Below are 22647 nucleotides of genomic sequence, written 5' to 3'. Positions count from 1 at the left end.
GGTAATTCCCACTCTTTTGACATTTTTTTTTTTTAATTTCAGTACTAGTACTACTGGAAAAAAAATTCACTGCTTATTTTTCTCTAATAAAGTTTGTTCTCATAGTGTACCGTTCTCCTTATTACCTAGCTTTCGCAAATTGAGATCCGCTGAGACTGCCAACTGCGCGCGCGCGCGCCAGCCGCGTAGGGATCACGCGGAAGCGGATTGCGCAATGCTGAACCTATTCTCTCTCTAAACGAAACTCCTGATAAACGAAACATATTTTCCCGGTCCCTTGAGGTTCCGTTTAACGAGAGTCCACTGTATTGCGAGGTATTTCGTGCACAGCTCTGACTATACCAGCTTCTCAGGTATAGCCGCAAAGAAGCTCACCAGCGCAGTCAGCTACTGCATGACCCAACTTTACGCATTGCTCTGGGCGCCGCCAAGTTGTTGAGTCTCTATCGATAGGACTTGCGAACCGAAATGAACGCCGGTGCTCGCAATATAATATTCGGCTAGATACAAATATTCGCGTCGGGTCGAATATTCGAAACAACACGAACACTTGGATTTCGAATCGAATACGAATACTAAAAATATAATATTCGAATTATATTCGAAAATTTCGAATATTCGCATACCCCTAACGGAAACCTTAAAAACAAAATAAAAGCGAAAGCGAAAATGAAGCCGCCACACGGCTGTCTAGAAGGCACTCCACGTGTTAATTAGTCTAGATGTGGCTGCTTTGGGTTCTGCACGCATGACAGGGCATGATGGCTGCTCATTCTAGCACCCATTCAATAATTCAAGCTCCGCTTAATGCGAGAACTATATTCCACTACATGGGAAGAGAGGGAATGTTTCAGCTCCATAGCTTCCGCTCCATTGCCAGAAGAAGTTAGCGCAAAGTACAGTCGAAGACATCGCTACAGCTTTTGAAGTTGTCACGGCATTAGGTCTGTTTGATGGCCCTGACTACCTTCTGCTGACAATTCATTCCTGTGTCTTCTTTCTTTCTTCGCCCCTTCTGACAAAGTTGCTATTCTTTTTTCCTCTTCACAAATAGCATTGTTCTGCTTCACACCATCCCTGCCAGTCATCATTCCAGGCAAAGGGACTTTGTTTGCTCATGTGGGGAACAGTGATACTCAGTTATTACAGCCATGTAAGAGGAACATCATACAGTTTGAGCAGTTATACATAGATGCCCAGCACACAATGGAGTTGGATACCATCAGGGGGGGGGGGCCATGCTTACTCTCTCTGTACTCGGGACGTGTGCTGCTGCTTACTGGCCGCAGGCATTGGCTGTACGTCATGGTGGGAAATGGCCCGAGAAGAGCATGGTCTTGTTCTTTTACAGTCCTGCCACGTGCACTCACCTACCGTGCATTGCATCGTCTCTCCTCTTACCTCTTGGCATGATGGTGTTGTAGCGAGTGCTACATTTGTGCATTAAGTTAGAATGAGCTTTCTTGCCTTTCGCAGGTCACATTGTTCCTGAGCTTGTATGTCGTGAGGGATCTTTCTGTAATGTTTATCTTTTTGCTCATGAAACCAATACTGTATATTGCCGCGCATAAGTCAACTCCGAATGTAAGTAAAAACTTGGACTCAAATATAAGTCGACATGCATTCCCCCCTGCTTCATCATCATCATCAGCCTGACTACACCCACTGCAGCTTAGAGTTTCTTACTATTACCTAGAGGGAAAGCTTGCGGCGCTGCACTTCAGCCACCATGGACGCCCAAAGCATCATGGGGCGGTGAGCTACTTGTTGCGGCACAGTCGTAGTTTTTCGGGAACACGGAGTGGCACTACTGAGATGTTTCATTCCGAAAACGCTGTTGGTGTGTGCGCAGACGACTTTCGCGCGAACGCAGTGTGCAAAAAACATAGTAGTAAAAACGCATCGACACACGACGCCAATAAAAGGTTTCACTTTTCCGAAATGCTATTAAAAAACTTCTTAAAGTATCTAAGTAACAACATTTTTTTTGAAAACATATTTACTTTTAAAAGTGCGCCTGTTAATTACGAAATATTAGTTTTTATAGTGTTCACTACTTGGCCAATAGGAGAGCGAGTCGTCTCTTATTTTGGGCAAACTTTGCACTTAAATGCTTTTCTGCTCGTTTGTTGCAATCATTAGACAAGATATTGAATATTAGGACGTTTGTAGTTACCAAACAGCTTAATTTTTCTATTATTTTTTGGCCAAAAGTTGCAGTTCCGCAACAAGTAGCTCACCGCCCCATGATGCTTTGAGCGCCCATGGTGGCTGAAGTGGTCGCCATGCAAACTCCCATAGACGGGCTGCCAGCTTTCCCTCTAGGTAATAGTAAGAAACTCTATGCACTGCAGGGCAAAGGCCTCTCCCATGTCTCTCCAATTAAGCCTGTCCCTTGCCAGTTGCAGCCACTGTATCCCTGCAAACTGTATCCCCCCTGCTTACCTCTCACCTACTCACCCACTTTCTGTGGGGTGGCACCGCAGCAGCTGAGACCAAAAATCGTGTACTGGTGCAGTCACAAGGCCAGCAGTCAGAGGCAAATGGAGGTCAAAAGTGATAAGTGTGCTCGACCCTGCCTTCCCCGCTTGCATGCAGCCGGCTGCCTAGTGGCAAGCTGAACCCTTGAACGGTTCTGTTGTTTCGGATTCCGGTGTGACGCATGCTCCGGAGATAACCAGAAGTTTTCTCTTGCACTTTTTACCGCTCGTCACGGAAAGTGATTGTCAGTGTGAGCGAGCTGGGTAAACAGTGCCCAATTCATAGTTTCATAGTGGAACCATTTCGGAAGCAAATTATGTGCTGCCTTTTTTTTTTTATGTGAAGCATATTACTAGAGCTACACTACAGCCCGTCGAGCGCAGCGGTGGAGCTACCATTGACCTTTAGCGTGACCACGTGACACCACGTGACAACATGACGTCACAGCAGAGGAGAGATGGGCTGCCGGCTCGCGCGGTCGGCCGCGGCGGTGGAGGTTCCACATCAGAGGCGCTGCAGCTGACCACGTGACGCTACAGCAGCGGTATAAAGCTGAGCTTGCCTCGCTCTCCGGGCACTTACGAGGTGGCCAGGTGTTGGGATGCCGCCTAGATGCAGGGCTGATTTGAACGAGAAGCGAAAGCTTCAGCATGCCACAGAGACCGATGAAGAGCAGGATGAACGTCAACCAAGGAAAGCCATGTATTACTAAGCCTAGCCATCAATATGCTTCGCAACTGACTAGGCTTAACCTTAGCTAAGCCTCAGCCATTTTTTTTTACTGATGGAGCTCCGAGCATCCTGCCAGGAACGAGCATTGGCACGAGGCATGTACTATTCATGGCTCAGTTGAAACTGCATTATACCCCACATATTGACTCTGTGTAGGGTTGACCCCCAAATCCAGAAAGCCGTTCTTAGAACAAAAAAATATGTTGACTTATGCGTGGCAATATGCGGTAAATACATTTGTTTCGAGTTAAGTTTTAATATCTCCTTACACTGCTCTGATTCAGGACGATTCCGGCATCTTGGGAGAGGGTTTCCAGTTGCGAGAGGGCATGGATAAGGGCTCTCAGTCTCACCAGCAGCAGCATCAGCAACAGCAGCATCAGCAACAGCAGCATCAGCAACATCCGCAGCAGCAACATCAGCAACAGCAGCATCAGCAACAACAGCATCAACAGCAGCAGCAGATGATGTCCAGCATTGTGCAGGGGCTCCTAACACAACAGTCGCCCCTTCATGAAGGTACTGTACTGCCGTGCAGAGACAGAATAGCGCATTCTTTGTTGTAGTAGCCCTGCCTCACCTGCTAATTTGTTTCAGTCTTTGAAGGCGAAACCTAAACTCTGGCAGTCTTTGCTGTTTAGTCTCCTGTAGTGCACGAACTTTGAGGGAAAAATGAAACAGTTGGTTAAGGTGTAGTCAGGAATCCTTGGATATTTCATTATTTGAAGGGCTTGAAATGTATCTCTGAAGTACAGTCAGGTTGTTACCGTATTTGCTTGCGTAATTTGCACTGTTACATATTTTGTGTACCTGATTCACTACCCGTGTTTATATAAAAAGTTTTTACTTGCATGTTTTATGCTTCTTGCTGCGCCAAACCACCAGCATGCAAAATTCGGTGCGGTGATGTTGCTGTGTGCAGCTGTGAAAGGTGTGAGTGGTGAGGGGACCCCGCCATGCTGCTCTAAAGATGCCACTACCACTGCCAAGGCCAAGCCGAAGCGAAGTTGTGACTGATGATTGTGAGGGGCGAGAGTGTGAGACTAGGGCATCGTAACCAGCGCTCCTCGATCGCCTTGACAACAATCCCCCCTTACTGAGGCGCACCAAACACACAAGTGGAAACGAGTCAGCACCAGCTAGATACCCATGAAGGAAATAACGACGATGTAGCTGACTGATTTTTCGGACTCCAGTAATTCGGACTTGCGTGATATTTCGGTCTTCGCTGAGAAACCTTCATGCAGCTCATAGGAACACATACGTTTTCACGACCGACATTTCAGACTCTGTGGACTTCAAAAGTCCTAAAGTTTGATTTTTCAGACTAAAATAGACACCAGCAATACTGTGCAGATTGCTTTCAACCGAAAGTTAGTTTCTTTCAGCCTAATATAGACACAAGCGTGCATCGCTGTCACAAACAATCTGTTGTCCACTGCTGTGAATGGCGCCATCTTGGATTTAAACAGAATTTGTGGGCTCTGATAGGAGTGAATTGGATGGATTGGCTTGGATATTTCTTCTCCATCGTTGCCATTCTAGATAAAGCCACGCTTCCAGTCACCATCAAGATGGCCTGCAAGGAGCGCATGATCGCATTGGAAACGTGACAGTGGGACAGCTGCAGCATCCTCCTACGTGTTGCCACATGTAGGCTGCCTAGTCCGCGTCGCACTGTCGCGGCCGCGTCGCACTGTCTGGTATCATGAGGTGATGTGGACATCACGAAAGCATGACTGTGGCTGAGGTACAGTTTAATATTATCGCTTGCAAGCGGAACATAGGGAGCAGCGAATTTGTGCTATTGTTAAAGCCGTTCTTTCGCAGAAAATTAATTTTTTTGAACTTCACGGATTTTTCAGACTATTCGATTATTCGGACCATATCCCGGGTCCTGTCGAGTCTGAAAGAGTGAGAGAACTAGCATTTAATGTCCAACAGAGAAGGTGCGCACCCCAACGCCGTTGGCCGGCGGCCGAGGATGTCGGGGTAGTCGCCGCCTTGGATGCTGGCCGGGATGTGTTGTTTCTCAGCAGCCTCCTCAGCCAGTCGAACGAGTTTCCGCTGGGTCACGGAATCCGAGCTCCGCAGCAGGGCTTCCCAGGCTACTTCACTATCGATATTGAGTGCCCTTCCCGGGGAAAAAGAGCAGTTCCAGACAAAGTGGTCGAGGGACCCCCTCTAGCCACAGTGTTGACACTGAGCCGATCTCAATTCGGGGAGCATTGCGTTCACGAGAACTGGATTCGGGTATGTATAGGTTTGGAGTCGCCTGTTAACGACGCGTCTGGCGGTGGCACCAGCCTGCGTCGAGTCCGAAAAGTTCGTCAGCAGCTGTAACGGTAGTAACAGCCACACTGCAGCGCATCCTTCCCTTAGGAATTCAGTGTCCATATCACGCAGTATGCCGTGTACTGCTGCATATAAGTCGGCATGTTTTTTTTTTTTACAAATACGACCATTAGAAATGGAGGGGTCGACGTATACGCACCGCCAACCTATACGGAGAGTCCAACTTAGTTTCACCCCAGCTGTGGGTAGTCCGTGCCCTGTGCCAATGCCCATGTCTGGCGGGGTACGTGGAGCTACATGGATACATGGGTACATGGCAGGGTACATGGAGACCGATTCTTTTTGGTTCTAATCCCATTGACTGTCCCTACACTACGATAGATGTCAAAACAGTGGCAACTTGTCTTCTTTGGAAAGGACGTCACGAGTTTGAATCGACTGATGCGCTGGTGGGAAGAATGTGGGAAAAAGTTTTATCAGTGACAAAAGGGTCTTTTGTTGCCGGACAAACATTTCCCTAGCTAGAAAGAGCCGGAGAATCAATTTTTACTGAAAACAATGATTGGATGTAGTTACCGTATTTACTCGCATAATAGGCGCACTTTTTTTCCAGAAAATCCGGCTCAAAGTTCGGGGTGCGCCTATTACGCGGGGTAAAATTTCTGGAAATTTTTCGACTCGCAAAATTGAACATACCGCATAAACGCACTCGTGTACGGGCCGCACCCCGTTTTCCCGAAGAACCCGAAGAAAATATCTAAAAAAAAAACGTGTAAGGGCCGCACCGAAACTTTCCACGACCCACGCGGGAATAGCCTTTGAAATGCACGCGTCGAGGCCTCCGCGATCAGCTCCGGCTGCGCGCAACGGGCGCTTGATCGCGGAGGCCACACACGCGCAAAGGAGCTTCCAGAGCCGCCCACGAAGGGCGCCCAAGGCCAAGCTTATCATCGTCATCAATGTTTTCTTCCGCCGCAAGCGTTCACTATCCATATCGCCATCAGCATCACCAGCTCGTTTTTTTTTTTTTTTTTGTTGCTGCTATCAAGTGCCGGGATCAGCGGTAGCTCGTAGTTCATCGTGGTTTATGGCTTTGCCGCCGAGCGTTGCTGTTTTAGCTCGACGGGCAAGCACCTTAATAGCTACACGGCTGGGAGTTTGCTCTGGAACACGGCAAGTGTGTGGCAGGTCGGAAAATACGACGTGGCCGAGAAGTGCGGCAGTTGCGGCAGGTCGGAAAATACGACGTGGCCGAGAAGTGCGGCAGTTGCGTCTGTGGCGTGCCTAAATTTTCGTATGCGACTCCAGGCGCCGAGGTTTTCGTGGGCCTAAAGGCCGGTTCACATGCAAGCGAATTGAGCGACGCGTCGCAGCGAAAATTTCCAACTTGTTGAAACCTCGCCGCTCGTCGCAGCGACGACTCAAAAACAGGTTTTTCCGCCGCGGCGACAGGATTCGCTAGCATTTTCGCTGTCATGTGAAACAGGCTTTAGTCGGTAATGTTTCCGGCTGGAGATGAAACTTTCCAAACAGACGTTTAAAGTGAGCATCCCTGAAAACTGTGTGCGGCTGTTCTACACGATGTCGTTGTACGTGCTGTGGGCCCGCAGCAGCACTAGTGTGGACCAGTAGTCAGTTCAGCAAAAACTTTGTTAAAATAAAGATTGGGGGTGGGGGGCGGCGAGGCGTCGGCTTGCAATCGTGTAAATACAGTATTGATCACAGTACCAAGTTCGGGGTGCGCCTATTATGCGCGGAAATAAAAAAATCTGATTTTTCGCGACCAAACTAGGGGTGCGCCTATTATGCGAGTAAATACGGTATTCTCGGTGTCTTTTAAGTGCAGTAGTTACCGTAACATAAAGTTGCTGCAAGTACCTCTCTCTCAGCTTACACGTGCCTTAATTGTGTGCAGGGGATCTTGAAGACTTTCAACAGCAACAGCAGCCTCAACAGCAGCAGCAGCAGCATCATCAACAGCATCTGCAGCAACAGCTGCAGCAGCAGCAGCAGCAGCAACAAGCGCAGCATCACCAACAGATGCAGCAGCAGCAGCTGCAGCAACAGCAGCAGCAGATGCTGATGAAGCAACGTGAGGACGGCTCTGCGGGCCCACCAACCAGCCATGGGATGCGCATGGTGTCCCACATGGGAGCCAGACCACCATTCCAGCAACACGAAGGGCAGCACGTCATGCTGCAGCCACGATTCCCAGGCAACCCACAGATTCCACGCTACTTGAGTCGTCAAGGTAGGGTTCTGCACCTTTTGCAGTCCAACCCTGCTACAGTGAGCGCTGCTAAGTTGAGCCCAGATATATCTAATTACTGTTTATATCAAACAGTCAGAACATTCTCTTGAAAATCCCATGCAAAGGTGTAGCACTGTTGTCCACATTTATCAAACTCGTGTTCAGTGGAACATTCTATATATAAAACTTATCACACTCGATTGGTTGGCTGCGCATGCTTGGGCACCTGCTGGCAGCACTAGCGCTCTGAAGCGGTGCAACGAGATGAACTTGGGGTGTGCGTGAGGATCGTCTTTGGTCTCCTGTACTCACTTTTCACACTGCATCACTGTCATGCGGGGAAGAGAACCTAACTAAAGCCTTGTGGTGGCCCTTGCCTGGCGTGCTTCACTGCTGAAGATGTCGTGGAAACCAGCTGTACCTTAATTTTTTGTTAATAAGATTATATTATTTATAATGTTCTGGTAGCAGGATTACACATCATCTTGTAGTCTGTGGCTTGTTCCTAAGTGCACCGTCCACTATGGCTTCGACACGAAGCAGGTTAGGCCTAACAATGCCACGCTAATGTTGCGCTACAAGCACTTTGGCTGGCAGCACGTGGCTGCAAGAAGTGCATCACTGGCATGGGTGCAATGCATTCTTGCTTCTAAGTTGCAGATAAGCTTATCTATTGTCGTTTTGTCAGTTTTGTACAGTGTGCTCAGTTGACTATGCAAAGTTTCAATCATTCTGTTGGCTGCTGTTTGGTTTTCATTAGAAAATTCTCCCAGTCCTAATGAAAATTGTACTAGTACTGCTCAGAAACAAACAAAAGAATGCGGAAACAAAAAGGAAGGCTAGGCTAGTTGGTAAATCATAGCAAAGCAGCAGTCCTCTGAGAGGTGCCTACAGACTTCCTTCTTGGCAGAATGCCCAGTGATGCACAGCTGTGACATTTGAGTAGTGCACACATTGCTTGGCTTGACTTGGTAGAAACTGCACAAGCACAGAAAAGATTCTGAGGTGGTGGTGTTTGTTCTCTCTCAGGCGGGGATCCAGTCAGCCAGCACCCACCAGGGCATCCATATCTTCAGCGCACAGGGGGCGTGCATCCTATGATGAGGCCCCCTCCTCCGTACCCCGACCACCTCCGGAAGCCACCGCCTTCACCTGCCATTTCCCCAAGTCATGGTGCCGGGGCACAGCCCGAAAGCGGCGGAAGTCCAGATCCATCGCGCACGCCACCGTCCCTGTCGCGCCCCAGCTCACAACCAGCGCTTCAGTCACCGGACCCACGGTCTTCCCCCATGGAACGCCACTTCTCACCAGGAACACCGTCAAGCTCTTCCAGCCTGCCACAGCGGTCACCGGCAGTGCCGGCGCCCATGCAAGATGATGGAAGGGGGGACGGTGAACGGTCTGTTGAGAGTCTGTCTGATCTGCTGTCCCGAGTTTCCAAGACTCCGTCGGAGTCTCCGAGTCCTCGTACGGACGAAGGGCGCCCCTCAATGGGTGAACCATCACCAGGGAGGGGTTGCACCTCACAGGACAACAGTGGTCAAACGCCACCACTGTCCAAGCAAGAAAGCATCCTGCAGTATCTTCGAGCTGGTTCTGTGGGCAGCCCAGCCAGCAATTCAAATTCATCACGTGGCAGCGTAGACAGCTTTGTTGGAATAAGTGGTTCTGCCCAACCAATGTCCAGTGCTCCCGACACGGTGCCACGGGCTTCTGAAAGTCCGCAGTACGTGACCACATCGATTTACCAGGGAGCAGTGGCGTCACCTGTTGGGAGCCCAGTCTCATCGTCTTTTACAACCCAGGGGCAGACCATGACACTGACGGACACATTTCCATCCGACAGCAGCGATGGAAGCAGTCCATCGCTGCAGGTGCGTACTCAAATGGTTCGTGTAAGTCAAGGCATGATGGGCCTGCCAACAACATCGGCAGGCTTTACACGAACCACCGCAATGCAACAACAGCAGTTGCAGCAGCAACCTCGAATGCAGTACATGCAGCAGTTGCGTCAACACCACATGCAACAACAACAGCAGCAGCAACAACAACAACAGCAGCAACAACAACAGCAGCAGCAGCAACAACAGCAGCAACAGCAACAACAGCAGCAGCAGCAGCAGCAACACATGATGCTCCAACAAAGCCAGTATGTGCCGCAGCAGGGAATGCTAGTCCGACGTATTGTGCAGGGCCCACGGTCGGCTGTGGCAGGGCCCTTTGGAGATGGCCAGTTTGCCCGTGCACAGATGTTCAGGGGTGCTGCTCCGGGGAACAATGCGGTTCGTGCCTTTGCCGTGCGGCCGGGTGCTGGTGGCAATAACCCCCCTGGCAATGGGAGTGGCGGGCTGCCCGGCGGAAGCCCTCACACAGTTGGCGGAGGTCGGGGACCTACCCCAGCGAGCCCTCCCAAGAACTCCTCGTCATCGGGAGACGAGGGCGACGGGGGCACCTCATCGTCGACGCCATCGCTGCTGCACCGCGCGGGAGAGAGTGGAAGCAGCTCATTTGGGGGCAGCACGTTTCACGTGGGACCCTCATCCACCTTGACGTCGTACGAAGCCGAGCAGTTGGCCACCAGCGTGTTTGTGTCACTGGACTACCCTTCCTCGACAATGACGAGCCCCGATGGCTGCGTGTCTTCGGAGGTCTTGCTCAGCTTAGGTGATGGCTCTCCCGACGTGGCAGCCCTGGCAGCATCAGAGGACGAAGACGCCGCGGTGGAACAGTCGCGCGTTGCCCTCGTGGTGGTCGGCGAAGAGGGTGAAGAAGATGGTGCCGAAGACCACGGTATCGCACAGCAAGAGGAGCCCTTGGATGTCGCCGTTGTTGTGGAGACGGTGGGGACACTGCCGACTCCTGAATGCGAGGCCAGAGAGGACGGTTCGAGCCCTAGTGGCTCCGAAGGGGGTATGGACATGACTCTGTCAGGCTGTGGGGACCTTCATCACCGTGGCACACCTGCAGGGGATCACAATTACTCTAACCTGCCGCCAGAAGGCATAGACAATGAACTTTCGAAGAAAGTGCCTGATGAAACGCACTTTTTTGACCACATAAACATGGGAATGGATGTCAAGTTAGACGACCATATACTCAGTAAGTTGCCTGTGATCTCTTTTTAGTGTGCTGTTACTGTGTTGTTCTTAAAAGTCAAAATCTGTGCCTGTCTTGTAGCTTACTGTTTTAGAAGTATGTTCACTTTGACCTGTAGCCCCTATCAGATATACTTACGTTTTCAAATTGTATGTGCATTTTTGTGTAACATACCTGGCAGTTTCTTTAACAATGTTGTCGTAGACAGTGCTTCACTGCCATGCACTGCCATAAAAACATAGAAAGTAAGCATTCTTTATTTGCATACTTGTGCCCTTTTTTGTTCTGTAGGGCACAAGTTTGTAAGCCCGCAACTAAGTTATTTTAATAGTTCCCATTTTCTTTAATCTTTCAGTGATGTAAACATGAGAAGCTACAGAAGTACTAAACACCATCTTGAAAATGGGGTTAATGCGCTAGAAAACACGGACAAGAGAAACAGAAGTGGACAGGATGCGTGCAGACTCGCAACTGAATTTTATTGGATGAAAGATGACATATATGCAGTGGACAAAAACCACGTGCTCAGAGGCTGTCAGTTCGCTGCCATCACAGCCTCGTTCTAGAAACCACACCCCACATATAGCAAATACAGCTGAAGGATCGCTAACACATGACTCGTGTTTTTTTTTCTTTACGATAGTATATGCCTCAAACAACGAACAACTCTCGTGTACTACAGTCCCTGTGCCTGTAGTATATCTTATCTTATCTAGAAGCGGAAGGGACACCTTTTTCTTTTCCTCACAGGCCCTGCAATGGTTATCAACATGGGAGTACTCATCAGAAAGATTATTAAAATGTTTCTTTAAACGAATATTAGCGCACCATCCCGTCTGCCAAATATAAACACACCTGCAAGCCTTCCTAATGTGCCTTCCGCTTCTAGATAAGACAGATTTTATACAGGCATAGGACCATTTTGCGCGAGAGTTGTTCGAGGCTTATATTGTAAAGAAAAATTGAGTGTTGTGTATTGTATCACGGCTATGTGTGAGCGATCCTTTGCTTGTATTTGCTGATTGTGAGGTGTGGGTTCTGGAAACGAGGTTGTCACGGCAGCGAATTGATAGCCTCTGAGCACATGGTTTTTGTTCACTGAATATGTCATCTTTCATCTAATAACTTCTGTTCCTTTGAGTGTTTTCTAGCACAATAACCCGATTTTCAAGATAAACATCAACCAACTAGCCCAGCTCTTGCCGCTCTACTACTGAACACCAGCAGTCTTAAAGGGACAGTGAGGAGAGCTCTATTAATATTTTTTTTATAGCAAAATCCGATAGTTTGGCATTTCATGGCTTTGTTGCCGCTTGGCCGACAGCAAAAGATGCATTTATTTCTGAGAAATTTGGATTCAAAGTTGAAAAAGTTATTCCCGCAGCTCAGATTCAAACTTGGGATTCTCATATGATGACGCAGGACTAAGTGACGTGAAACATAACGTGCACATGACGTAACGCAGACTTCATGATTTCTGACTGCCAGCACAGCGGCCTAGCAGCAGCCAAATTGAAAGCTACCGCCGGCCGCACGTTGAAGGCATATATCGGCTATTGTGGCCGTCGCTATCGTCGCTTCGCTTACGTTTGCACCGGCGTTTTGCCAGCGTAACGATGGATCCTGTTCTCGAAGTCGTCAACGAAGTTCTCGCAAATAGACACCTTTAGCATACCATGTACCTTGTTACCGTTAGCGGAATACCGGGAGCCCGCCTATAGCCGGTGAGCAGGCGCTGATTGGCCCCGATGCTGCAGGCGCGCGCGTAGCTGCCGGGTACGTGGCGCCATCTGGCGACGTCAAGGAGATTTACGCATGCATTGGCTGCGCCTCAGTGATTCGTGGCTTCTCGTGTTTTAGTGTTGCTAGAACCATTGGTTCTAGCAACACTGTTTTGTCCTATGACGTCATCACGCTTGTACTTGCGAGTTTGGCCTGTGGCGGCGATACCTGTATTTTGGTTCTTGCTCTTTTCTACGTTACAAGAGCTTTGTTGTCAGTATGAGTGGCGTTTTTGTAATCAGGAGCTGGTATTCTGTCGATACAAGCCAACTTCAATTTCTCCTCAGTGTCCCTTTAACCTTTACTATCTTTTGTTTCCAGGAATTCCTGATGAAAAACCCTGTATTGAAAAACTAACCAATGAAAGGACTACACCCCCACAGGTGAATTTTGCGTCTTTACTTGAAATTTTAGATACTCAGTCTTCAAAACATGAATATATAAGTGTACAGTGTAATCTTATGAATTCAACTCTCCTAGTTTTAATTTCCAGTTTATTCTAACTTGTGCATTATTCGAATCAGCATATGTATATTGATAAGGTTCTCCACTTCCACATAAATAGTGACCCTTGTTAAAAATTCGTGATTAGTGATCACCTTCCCTGAAACACCTGGTATATTAATGCTCTTCGTACAGGGAACCCAAAGTAGCGCAAACGCTAGCCATTTGCAGAGTTTTTAAAAACCAGTGTTTGCAGACATCAAAAAACAGGGGAGTCATGTTAACGACTTAAGATATCAACTAAATTCTAATAGTTATCTTTTTAAAGGTGCACTGAAGAGGATTCTGAACTTGTCTTTTTGCCGCGGGAACTCGATCTACACGTTCCTAGCATTTTTAGAAACAGTGACTTATTGCCCTGTGTGGCCAATTTCCCCAATTAAATCGAATTAACGTCCGGCTCCCGCCTTTTTTTTTTTAATTCTGCCTCGTACGGTGGGCGGAGTCGACCAACGCGTGGAGCGCCTTTCACCCAGTCCCGTGGCGGCTTGCCACTCTGACATCGGCGGAGTAATACGTAGTAGTCCGTAGTAGCAAATAGTCCGCGCGTATTTTTATTTCTTCGGGCTTATTTTGCGGCTATATTATCTGCGAATGAAACTATCTATTCATGGAAACCTAAAAAACAAAATAAAGCGAAAGCAAAGCCTCCACAGGACTGGGTGAAAGGCGCTCCACGCGTTTGTCGACCCGCCCACCGTACGAGGCAGAATTCAAAAAGAAGGCGGGAGCCGGACGTTAATTCGATTTAATTGGGGAAATCGGCCACACAGGGCAATAAGTCACTGTTTCTAAGAATGCTAGGAACGTGTAGATCGAGTTCTCGCAGCAAAAAGACAAGTTCAGAATCCTCTTCAGTGCACCTTTAACTATAAGTGATAGGCACCTGATTGCAATTAGACATCTGTAGCCGGCTGTTACTAGTAGCCATGTCAGTTTTTAGAATTTCAAAAACGCGATTACCCTCGGCACTGTGGCTCAACAAAAATTAGCTAGTTCGACTACTTACGTGCACTGGAGGGGTTGCTTCGCCTGCAAGCTTCTCGAAAGTCCATGCATTTTGGCATGATGTTGCCAAAATTAGCCACAGCAGCGAGGGTAATCGCGTTTTCGAAATTCTAAAAAACTTGTATGGCTAGTATTACTAACGACCGGCTATAAGTGTCTAATTGCAGTCGGATGCCTATTGGTAATACATAGTGTGCCTGCAAATGCACATCACTCTGCTGCGTATCATTCATACTTGAAGCCTCAATAAGGGTTTGGATGAAAACATGGAGCAATATAAAACATGTGCTAGGCATTGCAACTCATGATCAAGGTAGTCAGGCATTCAGTTATAATTCCCTGGTTGTAATTCTCATTGATGGCAAACTACTTTTTGGATGCTTACAAAGTCTGAATGAATAGGTGTGCCAGCTACGTATCAGTCTGCAACATGTGACTTTTGCTTCTCGAGGTCTCGGTGAGGTGCAGGGAAAAAGTATAATAAGGGGTAAAACGAAGCACAGAACGTTGCCAGTTGTGTTATTTGAGCTTGGTCACTTCGAAAGATGCTTGTGTACTTTAAACATGTGGTGAACCACATTTCAGGCATGGCTAGCTTTGGTAGCATTGCACGCTATATATGAAAAGGAGTATACAGGGGAACCTGGGTGTAACGAACCTCCACGAAGCGAATTTCTTGATGCTACAGAGTTTCTCAATTCTCCAGTACCACCTCCATTTAACATTGAAGCACGTGTATTTGCGAGCTGCATGTAACGAAGGTGTTATGGCGGTTGGCCTTGATATAGAACTTGCCATGCCAACTATCCATTAACTAGTACTGCGTCTGCTGAAATTTGGCCAAATGGCACGGAAGTTTTATGATGATAATACTACACGAACTGCCATGAGAAGTGTGTCTTCGATCGCAATGCACTTGACACAGTGTACCTTGCTCCAGCACTCTTGGTGCCTTTCCATGGTAAACGCAGCAGTCTGTGCAGCTATAGCTCTCACAGTGTCAAATCAAGTGGCACTACGGCAGTTCGTGTTCAAAAGCAGTGCTAAGCAACAGGACGTTGGAAAGCAGGTACGAGACGAGCAGTGCTGGCCCAATGTTGCCGCTGTTTGATTGTTAGCACAATTCAGGGGCGGAAAGCAGACACGCAGCGGGGGCAGGGACGCAGAGAGTGTCGACAGCCTGAAGCAAAGTGTCAGTTTCAGAGCGCAATGGCGATCGGGCATACTGATGAGAGATCAGCACGTGAAAGGGAGCAGGTGCTTCCGACTCCGCCACTCTTTCCACCAAACTCGTAGTGGCATCGGGCGATCCTCAGTGGAGATGATGGCAGCTGCTGCCAGTCACGTTATCGAGGCTATCCTGAAATGCCTTCATATTTATGATTTCGGGTAATAGTGCTTAACTTTGAAGGTCTGCTAGGCCATTTCATCTACATTTGCTTTTCATTCCGGTTCCTGTTCTGCTCAGTCCTTTAGAGTTTTTGCACGAAAACTGGACATAATGAAAACCTGCACGTAACAGAAAATTTCGAACTTTTTTTACTCACTTATATCAAGGTTTAACTGTAGTGCACGTGTAGTCGGTGCCTTTCTGGGCTTAAGAAATGTCGGTGGTGGAGAACCCTACATTGCACCAAATAAGTATAGCTGTATTGTTGAAGTAATTTGAGAACATTGTTGCATGAAACAGATGTAATTCGAGAACATTGTTGCATGAAACACCAGTAATTAATAACTTCAACGTTGATGCTGGGAGTTTTTTTGGAGGGTCAGATTAGGGATTTGCTTGTTAGGATGTGCGTAGTAGTTGTAACTGTGTGCCTGAAGCATGCAAACTGTTCTGATTGGCAGGTGATGAAAACGCCTTCACCGCCACTCGCTCCCGTCGCTACCAGTGCCATGTCCTTCCCTGCCTCCGTCACTCACACGCTGAACTTCACCCTGAGGCAGACGGGGATGCCTCAGACAGTGCGGCTGCCTCACGACGAGGGCCAGCTTGTGGTGCTCCCCGCCAAGGCAGTGGTGCCAGTTGTGCCCCAGGTGAGCAGGCTCAGTGGGCCTGTATATTGAAACTAGGCTTAACACGTTGTCGAAACGAGTCTCCGCGTCTCGAACTTTGCTGACGTCATGGTTGTCAAAGGCACCATAGGTTTGTGGTTTATGGGGGTTTTATTGTACCAAAGCGACTCGGGCTATGAGGGACGCCGTAGTGAAGGGCTCCGGAAATTTTGACCACCTGGGGCTCTTTAACGTGCACTGACATCGCACAGCACACGGGCCTCTAGAATTTCGCCTTCATCGAAATTCGAAGGCATCATAGGGAGGTACAACTTAAGCTCGCGGTACAACTTAAGCTTGTGGTAAAACTGTGCATGCATTCATAATCTTCACAAACTGTCCCTTTACGACAAAGAAATAGTCCGTTGTTAAATGGATGTTGAGGACAAAGTAAAATTGGCCTGTATCAATGCGTTGCAGCATTCATATGGCAAAGACGCTATTCTCACCGAGTATGGAGCTTTTATAAAACCAGGAAAGGCAAGAAAATGAAACATGGGTGTTGCCATCACCGGCCAATTTCGCCAGTGAATGAACAGCGTATCTGTTATCTGCGTATCTCTTATCTGTGTATGTCTTATCTGCGTATCTGTGTAAACTGTGGTATCTGTCAACACAGTTTTTTTAGGCTCAGCTTTCAGAGGACAGGCTACAACACCGTTCTGTTCAAAATGGTGATTATGGAGTGCCTTTTGATATACACGTCATGTGTTTGAATTGAGTGGTAGGAGAATTTTTAAGTGCAATTTTTTTCTGCAATGAGTGCATGTTTTGCTGCCATCAAACATTGACGTACCGAGAAAGAGCTATAGAGTTGATTTTTACTTAGAACAAAAATTGGATGAAATTTTCCTCAGTGTTCTTTCAAGGACTTTCTTGTGGCAGAAACAAAAAAAGCCTAAACACAAGACAAAATTATAAGTGTAAGAAATTGGATGTCTTTGACTTGGTCATTATAGTGAAACACTGGAATGTTAATTTCGTTTGCTGCTTTGATTGATTAGCGGATTAATACAAAACCCTGCAAGGTATGGGCTGTCATTGCCAACTGCTGTGGATTTCAGTTGTATCCTGCTGCTGTTGCTATAAGAACGGCTCTAGGCACAAACCACGGTTCAGGGAAATGATGACGGTGTGCTGTTTATGATAGAATGCTCAGGCTCATGCATTTATATGTTATTTTGTGTTCATTTTTTGCACTGTCGTGATTAACAAGCATGCAAGTTTCAGGCCTCTTGAGATGGTGTTTAATATTGTGAGAAATGCCGCGGCGGTCGACTTTCGATGGAGGTGAAATTCTAGAGGCTCGTGTACTGTGCGATGTCAGTACATGCAGGAATCCCAGGTGGTCGAAATTTCCTGAGCCCTTCACTACGGCATCCCTCATAGCCTGTGTTGCTTTTGCACGTTAAACCCCCGTAAAACCAAAACCAAACCAATATTTTGGGAAATGAAACAAAAGTTAATTGCATTAATGTAGCGCCACATATTGGCATGCTTGGAAGCATTTCGAACTCGGGCGTCGTAAAGGTGCCATGCACTTAATGTACAGTTGAGCTAATCGTTACCTTAATGGCTTGCATTTATATAATCATAAAACCCACTTGGACAGAAATGGAGAACTGTCTGCCTATTAAAGCAACATTACAGAACTAGTGTTGTTATTGTTCGGTATTTTTGTATAACTATGCAGTCCATCACTATCAGGCCATTAAAGCGAGAACGATGAAGGGAAGATGTAACCCTTGCATCTATTTTTCTCTTGCACTTTTTTTTTTTCTTTGAGCAGCTCTCGCCGTCACCACCCCTGGTTAGCTGCGAACCCTTGACGTTGAAAACCGAGCCAGTGCCACCTGTGGCCACCACTCCTCCTCTGGTGCTGCGGATGCACTCGGTGCCTCCGACGCCACCACCCTCCGTTAGCAGTGCAGTGTGCACCCCCCACAGCAGTGCCTCTGCTGCCCCCCTGCGGTGGTCGCGAACACCAGAAGTGGTGGCCGTCAAGGAGGAGGTATTGGCCCCACCCACCATGCCACCCACCCCGCCGCCACTGCCATCATCACAGCAGCTGTCGGCAACTGTTGTGGTTAAGCAAGAGGCGCGTGCAGCGCCCTCGCCCTGCCTCATTTCCAGCCTGAAACAGGTAAGAAGCTCGACATATTTTCGGCTTCTTCAACCTAAGGCACTTCTTGCTTCACATGGCAGCAGAGTTTACATTGGTGAGTGCCCAGGCAGAATTCGTGAAACACTGCATTTATTTTGCCCCAAGCATCACACCTAGGATTGTGCAAATATTCGCACATTTCAAATATCAAAACAAGTAATGTGGTATTCGATTTGGGCTTCGAAGCGAATATGTAGCAGTATTGGAAAACCTCGAATATTTTCTAAGTATTTCAAAGTTCACGAGATAAAGAAAATAAGCTGCTAAAGGAACCAGCCGATGGTCTTACATGCCCATTGATACTTCTGCACAAGAAGAAAGTATGCAAATTGTACAAGTAAATATGGTATTACCCAGGTTTATCCGAAAAGAACTTTAGTCAAATATTTTACCAGCATGCACCGGCATTCACGCGGGTGTGCACTAGACAGGCTTGGGAAGATAGGTGCGACAGCATCACCGTGTGCAGCTGCGAAAGGTGTGAGTGGCGAGGAGACGCCACCGTGCCGCTCCAAAGAAGATTTCACTGCCAAGGCCAGGCCAAAGCAAAGTCATACCTGATATGTGCGAGGGAAAAGCATGAATGGCTTTTTTAGGTGAGAGTGTGAGTCTAGGGCATGCTGCCTTGATCGCCTTTTTTAGCAGCCCCCCTTCCCGAGGCACCAACACACAGGTGGAAATGCAGTGGAAGTGATGTTGAAGACATCAGTAAGCATTGATCATAATGTGGAACTCACCAAAGCCTGGTAAATGTATAACTCAGTTAATTTTTTCATGCTGCTTCAGTTTCGATTTCAACAGCCAAACTGTGGCTTTGACGTCCCTAATGAGTTGAGACAACATCGAGGTCACGTGAAACATCAGAAGTGCACTGTAATAGCTGTTGGTTGATTTATTGTCATTTTGGCTGTTGAAGAAGGCCAGAGTAAGAGTGGATTCAATTAAAATGACCTAGTAGCGATTTTACAGTTTTGTATGACTTGTGGGACCTGAAAGTTATCTCGAAACAACTTCTTAGAAAAATTGATCTATAAATTATTTAACGAGTGCAGGCAAATTCCACGGGGTGATTTATGCATACCAGTGACTCACGCATCATTTCAAAGAAAAAAAAATATACACTGAACGAAAAATGTGGTGTCTCTCCACCTTGAAGTGCCACACCATACTCTATCAGCATATGCCGTGTGACACATTGCGTTCTCTTGTGTATATGTATGTATCTTCTTAATTGCATGGTAATTGTGGCATTTTGCGCTTGTAACCGGGTAGTTTTGAGCTGGACTTTTTTTTTTTTCACAAAATGTGTTTTCTTTTATTATGCTGTTTAATTTGTGTGTTTTTATCATAGTTGCATTATATTACGATTTCTTTCTTTTTTTTTCTGTGTGGTAAGAGATGACGATCGACTGTGCAAACTGTGTAGACTGGAATGCATGATTTCAGCACTTGTCAGCTGCTGCATGAGGTGGGGATAAATTGGTATGTATGAGTGCAGTTTTCATAGAGTCTGCTGTGTGCCTAGCCTGCCTCTCTCAGCCTGAATGTTGTCAACTTGGTGGTGGTGGTATGCTAGCAAGGTCCTGTGAACTACTAGCAGTTTATTGCCATTTTTCCGGGCTTCATGCGACGCCTCTTTTTTCGCCACCTTTTGGCAAGCACTGGTTTCGCCATAGCTGCTGAACTGTTCACTGTTAATGCTTGTTAATGTTAATGCTGTTAATGCTGTTAATGTTAAGAAGGTGAAAGCTTGACGTTTACAACTACTTCGCTACTTAGAAGTTCAGCGTTCCATAGCGGATGTTGGATATGTATGATACTGTTCTCGAATTACCCGTTGATTCTGCTGATGACGGGGATGTCGACATCGGAACTTCCTTTAAAATTTTCTTTTAATAACTCTCCATGCCACGCCGTTTTAAAAGCTCTGTTGCTTAAGTCTCTTTTGAAGAAGAGCCTGAGAAAGCTCACTGAGCATATTCTCCCAAAATCAGGAACAAGCCTCTTGCATGCAATTTAAAATACCTGTGACAAGCTGTGCACACTGCAGTTGCAGCTGCTTAATCAGCTACTTCATAGTGCCGGTGAATAGAGAAGATGTGTTAGGTAGCATGTGTCGCAGCAGCTGCTTGGGAAATGTGGGAGAACATCAGACTCTAATTAACCTTAATTATTTACTGAGGCAGCAGTTTTTGTGCCACACAAAGAGACCTAGATATGTTGCCGCATACAAATGGCAGTCAGACCTTGCTCATTTATGCATTTTATGTATTAAATTTTATACTTCGTCATTACCTTGATCCATGGCACTAACCATGGCATCCACGAGTAATGTGTCATTCTATTCCTGTTAATGCAGCTTATTGTAGCTGGATGATGGCATCATTTTACAGCTGTTTTTATGTACATTCAGCTTGTGGCTTATGTGAGGGATTTATTTTAGCTTGTCGTTCTTTTAAAGGGGCTCTCAAACACATCCTGAGGAGAGTACATAAACTCGCTCAGTCACCACATTGTGTCGTCATGAACAGCTGAGCCATATAATACACTTCTACACGCAGCAGAAAACCCACAGTCGTGCGCAAAAGTTAGCGAAACCTTTCCAGCAACTTTTTCATGCTCGCACTCTCGTCCGTCTCAGGCTCCTGCATGTGCCGGTAGAGAGGGTGCTATTGGTTAGGTTTTTCCAAATGTCACGCAGCTGCTATGGCTGCAGCCAGACAGTCGCATCGCTCCAGTAGGTCCCCCCCTTTTCCACCAATAGGGAAAGGTGCAATGACGCTGAAATCCAAATTTTGACTGCAGGTAACTGAGCTCCTACAAAATGCATTAAAAAAAGTTCTTGCTGGAGAATATTCGTAATGTAGCATCTTTTAACATCCCAGGCACACCACACCTTTATTGAGAGCCCCTTTCAGAGCCCCTTTAAATTAGCCAATATTCCGTAACATACAGTTTAATGCTAGTTTGGGAAGCATGCTTTATTTCAGTATTTTTTATTTTGCTCTCTCTCTCTCTCTCTGTATCTCTTCTTTTGCCTGCTCAGTCCCCACCTGCTCTGTTGGGGACAGCTCATCTACGTATGTTTGTGACGGTGTTTGTGTGCATAACTGTCGGGAGTTTACTCCCAAGTTTCTTATCAGTGAGGCACTGGGGGATTGGTTGCACTTTCTTGCCTCACCAGTTGAGATATTTATATATATGCCTTGTGTACTGGTTGTTGCATGTGTGGTGGTGACGAGCATGTCTTTTTCTTTCTTTTTTTTTCTTTCCTCTTCCTTCGTTCTCCTTTCGATCCCCCCCCCCCCCCCCCCCCCTCCCCGGTCCTTCCTCTGTCCTCCCGTCTTCCTCCGGCACCCCTTGGTTTTTTTTGCCTTCCTCCCTCACATTTCCTCTCGGGCCATGCTGAGAGCAGGAGTCGGAAGATGATGGCAATGCGGAAGAGGTCCTTCCTCCGGAAGAGGAGGAGGAGGAGGTGAAGAGTGCCGACCAGCAGCCAGCTGCGGCTGACGAGGCCTCGGCCTGTGACGAAAGTAACCCCTCTTGCGATGATGTCCCTCCTTCCGAACAGACACTGAACCACCCTCCTCTCGCTGCGACCCCTCCTGTCACCACCCTCTTGGCGAGTCCCCTCGTCACGGCAGCGTCGATCACCGACACCGTCGCCGCCACGGTGGCGGCCAGTCTGACGACGACAGCGGTTGCCACTGCCGTCTCTGTGCCACCTGCGTCCACGATCAAAGTTGAACCTGTGACGGTTTCAGGTAGGACAACAGCTCAGCACTCAGTGGGTGCGCTTTTTGCTTGCTGAAGTTACATTGCGGTGATTTGAACCTGCTGTGGGGTGACATGCAGTAGTGCGGTCACGCAAGCACGGGCTTTAGGGGGGCGTAAGGGGCTGCTATCAGACAGTCAGTCATGCAATAAAAATGACTCCGGCGACAATTCTAACCAGCATCGCTTGCACGAGTGCGGACTAGGCCGAGGACAGTCGCTGCGCACGCGTAGATGCGTTCACTTTCGTGATCAGCCTACACCACTCTTGTGCTTGGCTGCTTTGCACGAAGATTTTGAGACTGAGTGCAGATGTTCTTGCAGCTTCTATATCTTCTGATATTAATTTGTGATCAGCCTACACCACTCTTGTGCTTGGCTGCTGTGCACGGAGATTTTGAGACTGAGTGCAGATGTTCTTGCAGCTTCTATATCCTCTGATATTAATTTGTGATCAGCCTACACCACTCTTGTGCTTGGCTGCTTTGCACGAAGATTTTGA

The 22647-nt window shown here is 47.5% G+C and overlaps 1 protein-coding gene across 8 annotated transcripts in view; it reads left to right on the top strand.

The window, feature by feature from the left end:
- LOC149339478 (uncharacterized) overlaps positions 1-22647 on the top strand; it is a 156815-nt gene that overhangs the window by 91622 nt on the left and 42546 nt on the right. For 6 of the 8 annotated variants that reach the window (XM_089548258.1, XM_089548263.1, XM_089548264.1 and 3 more), the window contains 7 exons: positions 3498-3732; positions 7424-7759; positions 8789-10858; positions 12959-13020; positions 16001-16189; positions 17997-18350; positions 21787-22135. In XM_089548258.1, the coding sequence (XP_089404384.1) occupies positions 3498-3732; positions 7424-7759; positions 8789-10858; positions 12959-13020; positions 16001-16189; positions 17997-18350; positions 21787-22135 (3595 nt within the window). The remainder of the gene's footprint in view (positions 1-3497; positions 3733-7423; positions 7760-8788; positions 10859-12958; positions 13021-16000; positions 16190-17996; positions 18351-21786; positions 22136-22647) is intronic. The other 2 variants (XM_089548261.1, XM_089548265.1) reach the window with 2 other exon arrangements.

This window comes from Amblyomma mixtum, chromosome 6, assembly GCF_055824585.1.
Source record: "Amblyomma mixtum isolate Tamu chromosome 6, ASM5582458v1, whole genome shotgun sequence".
In the NCBI taxonomy this organism is placed as follows: Eukaryota; Metazoa; Arthropoda; class Arachnida; order Ixodida; family Ixodidae; genus Amblyomma; species Amblyomma mixtum.
This window is presented reverse-complemented; position numbering and strand designations above follow the sequence as displayed.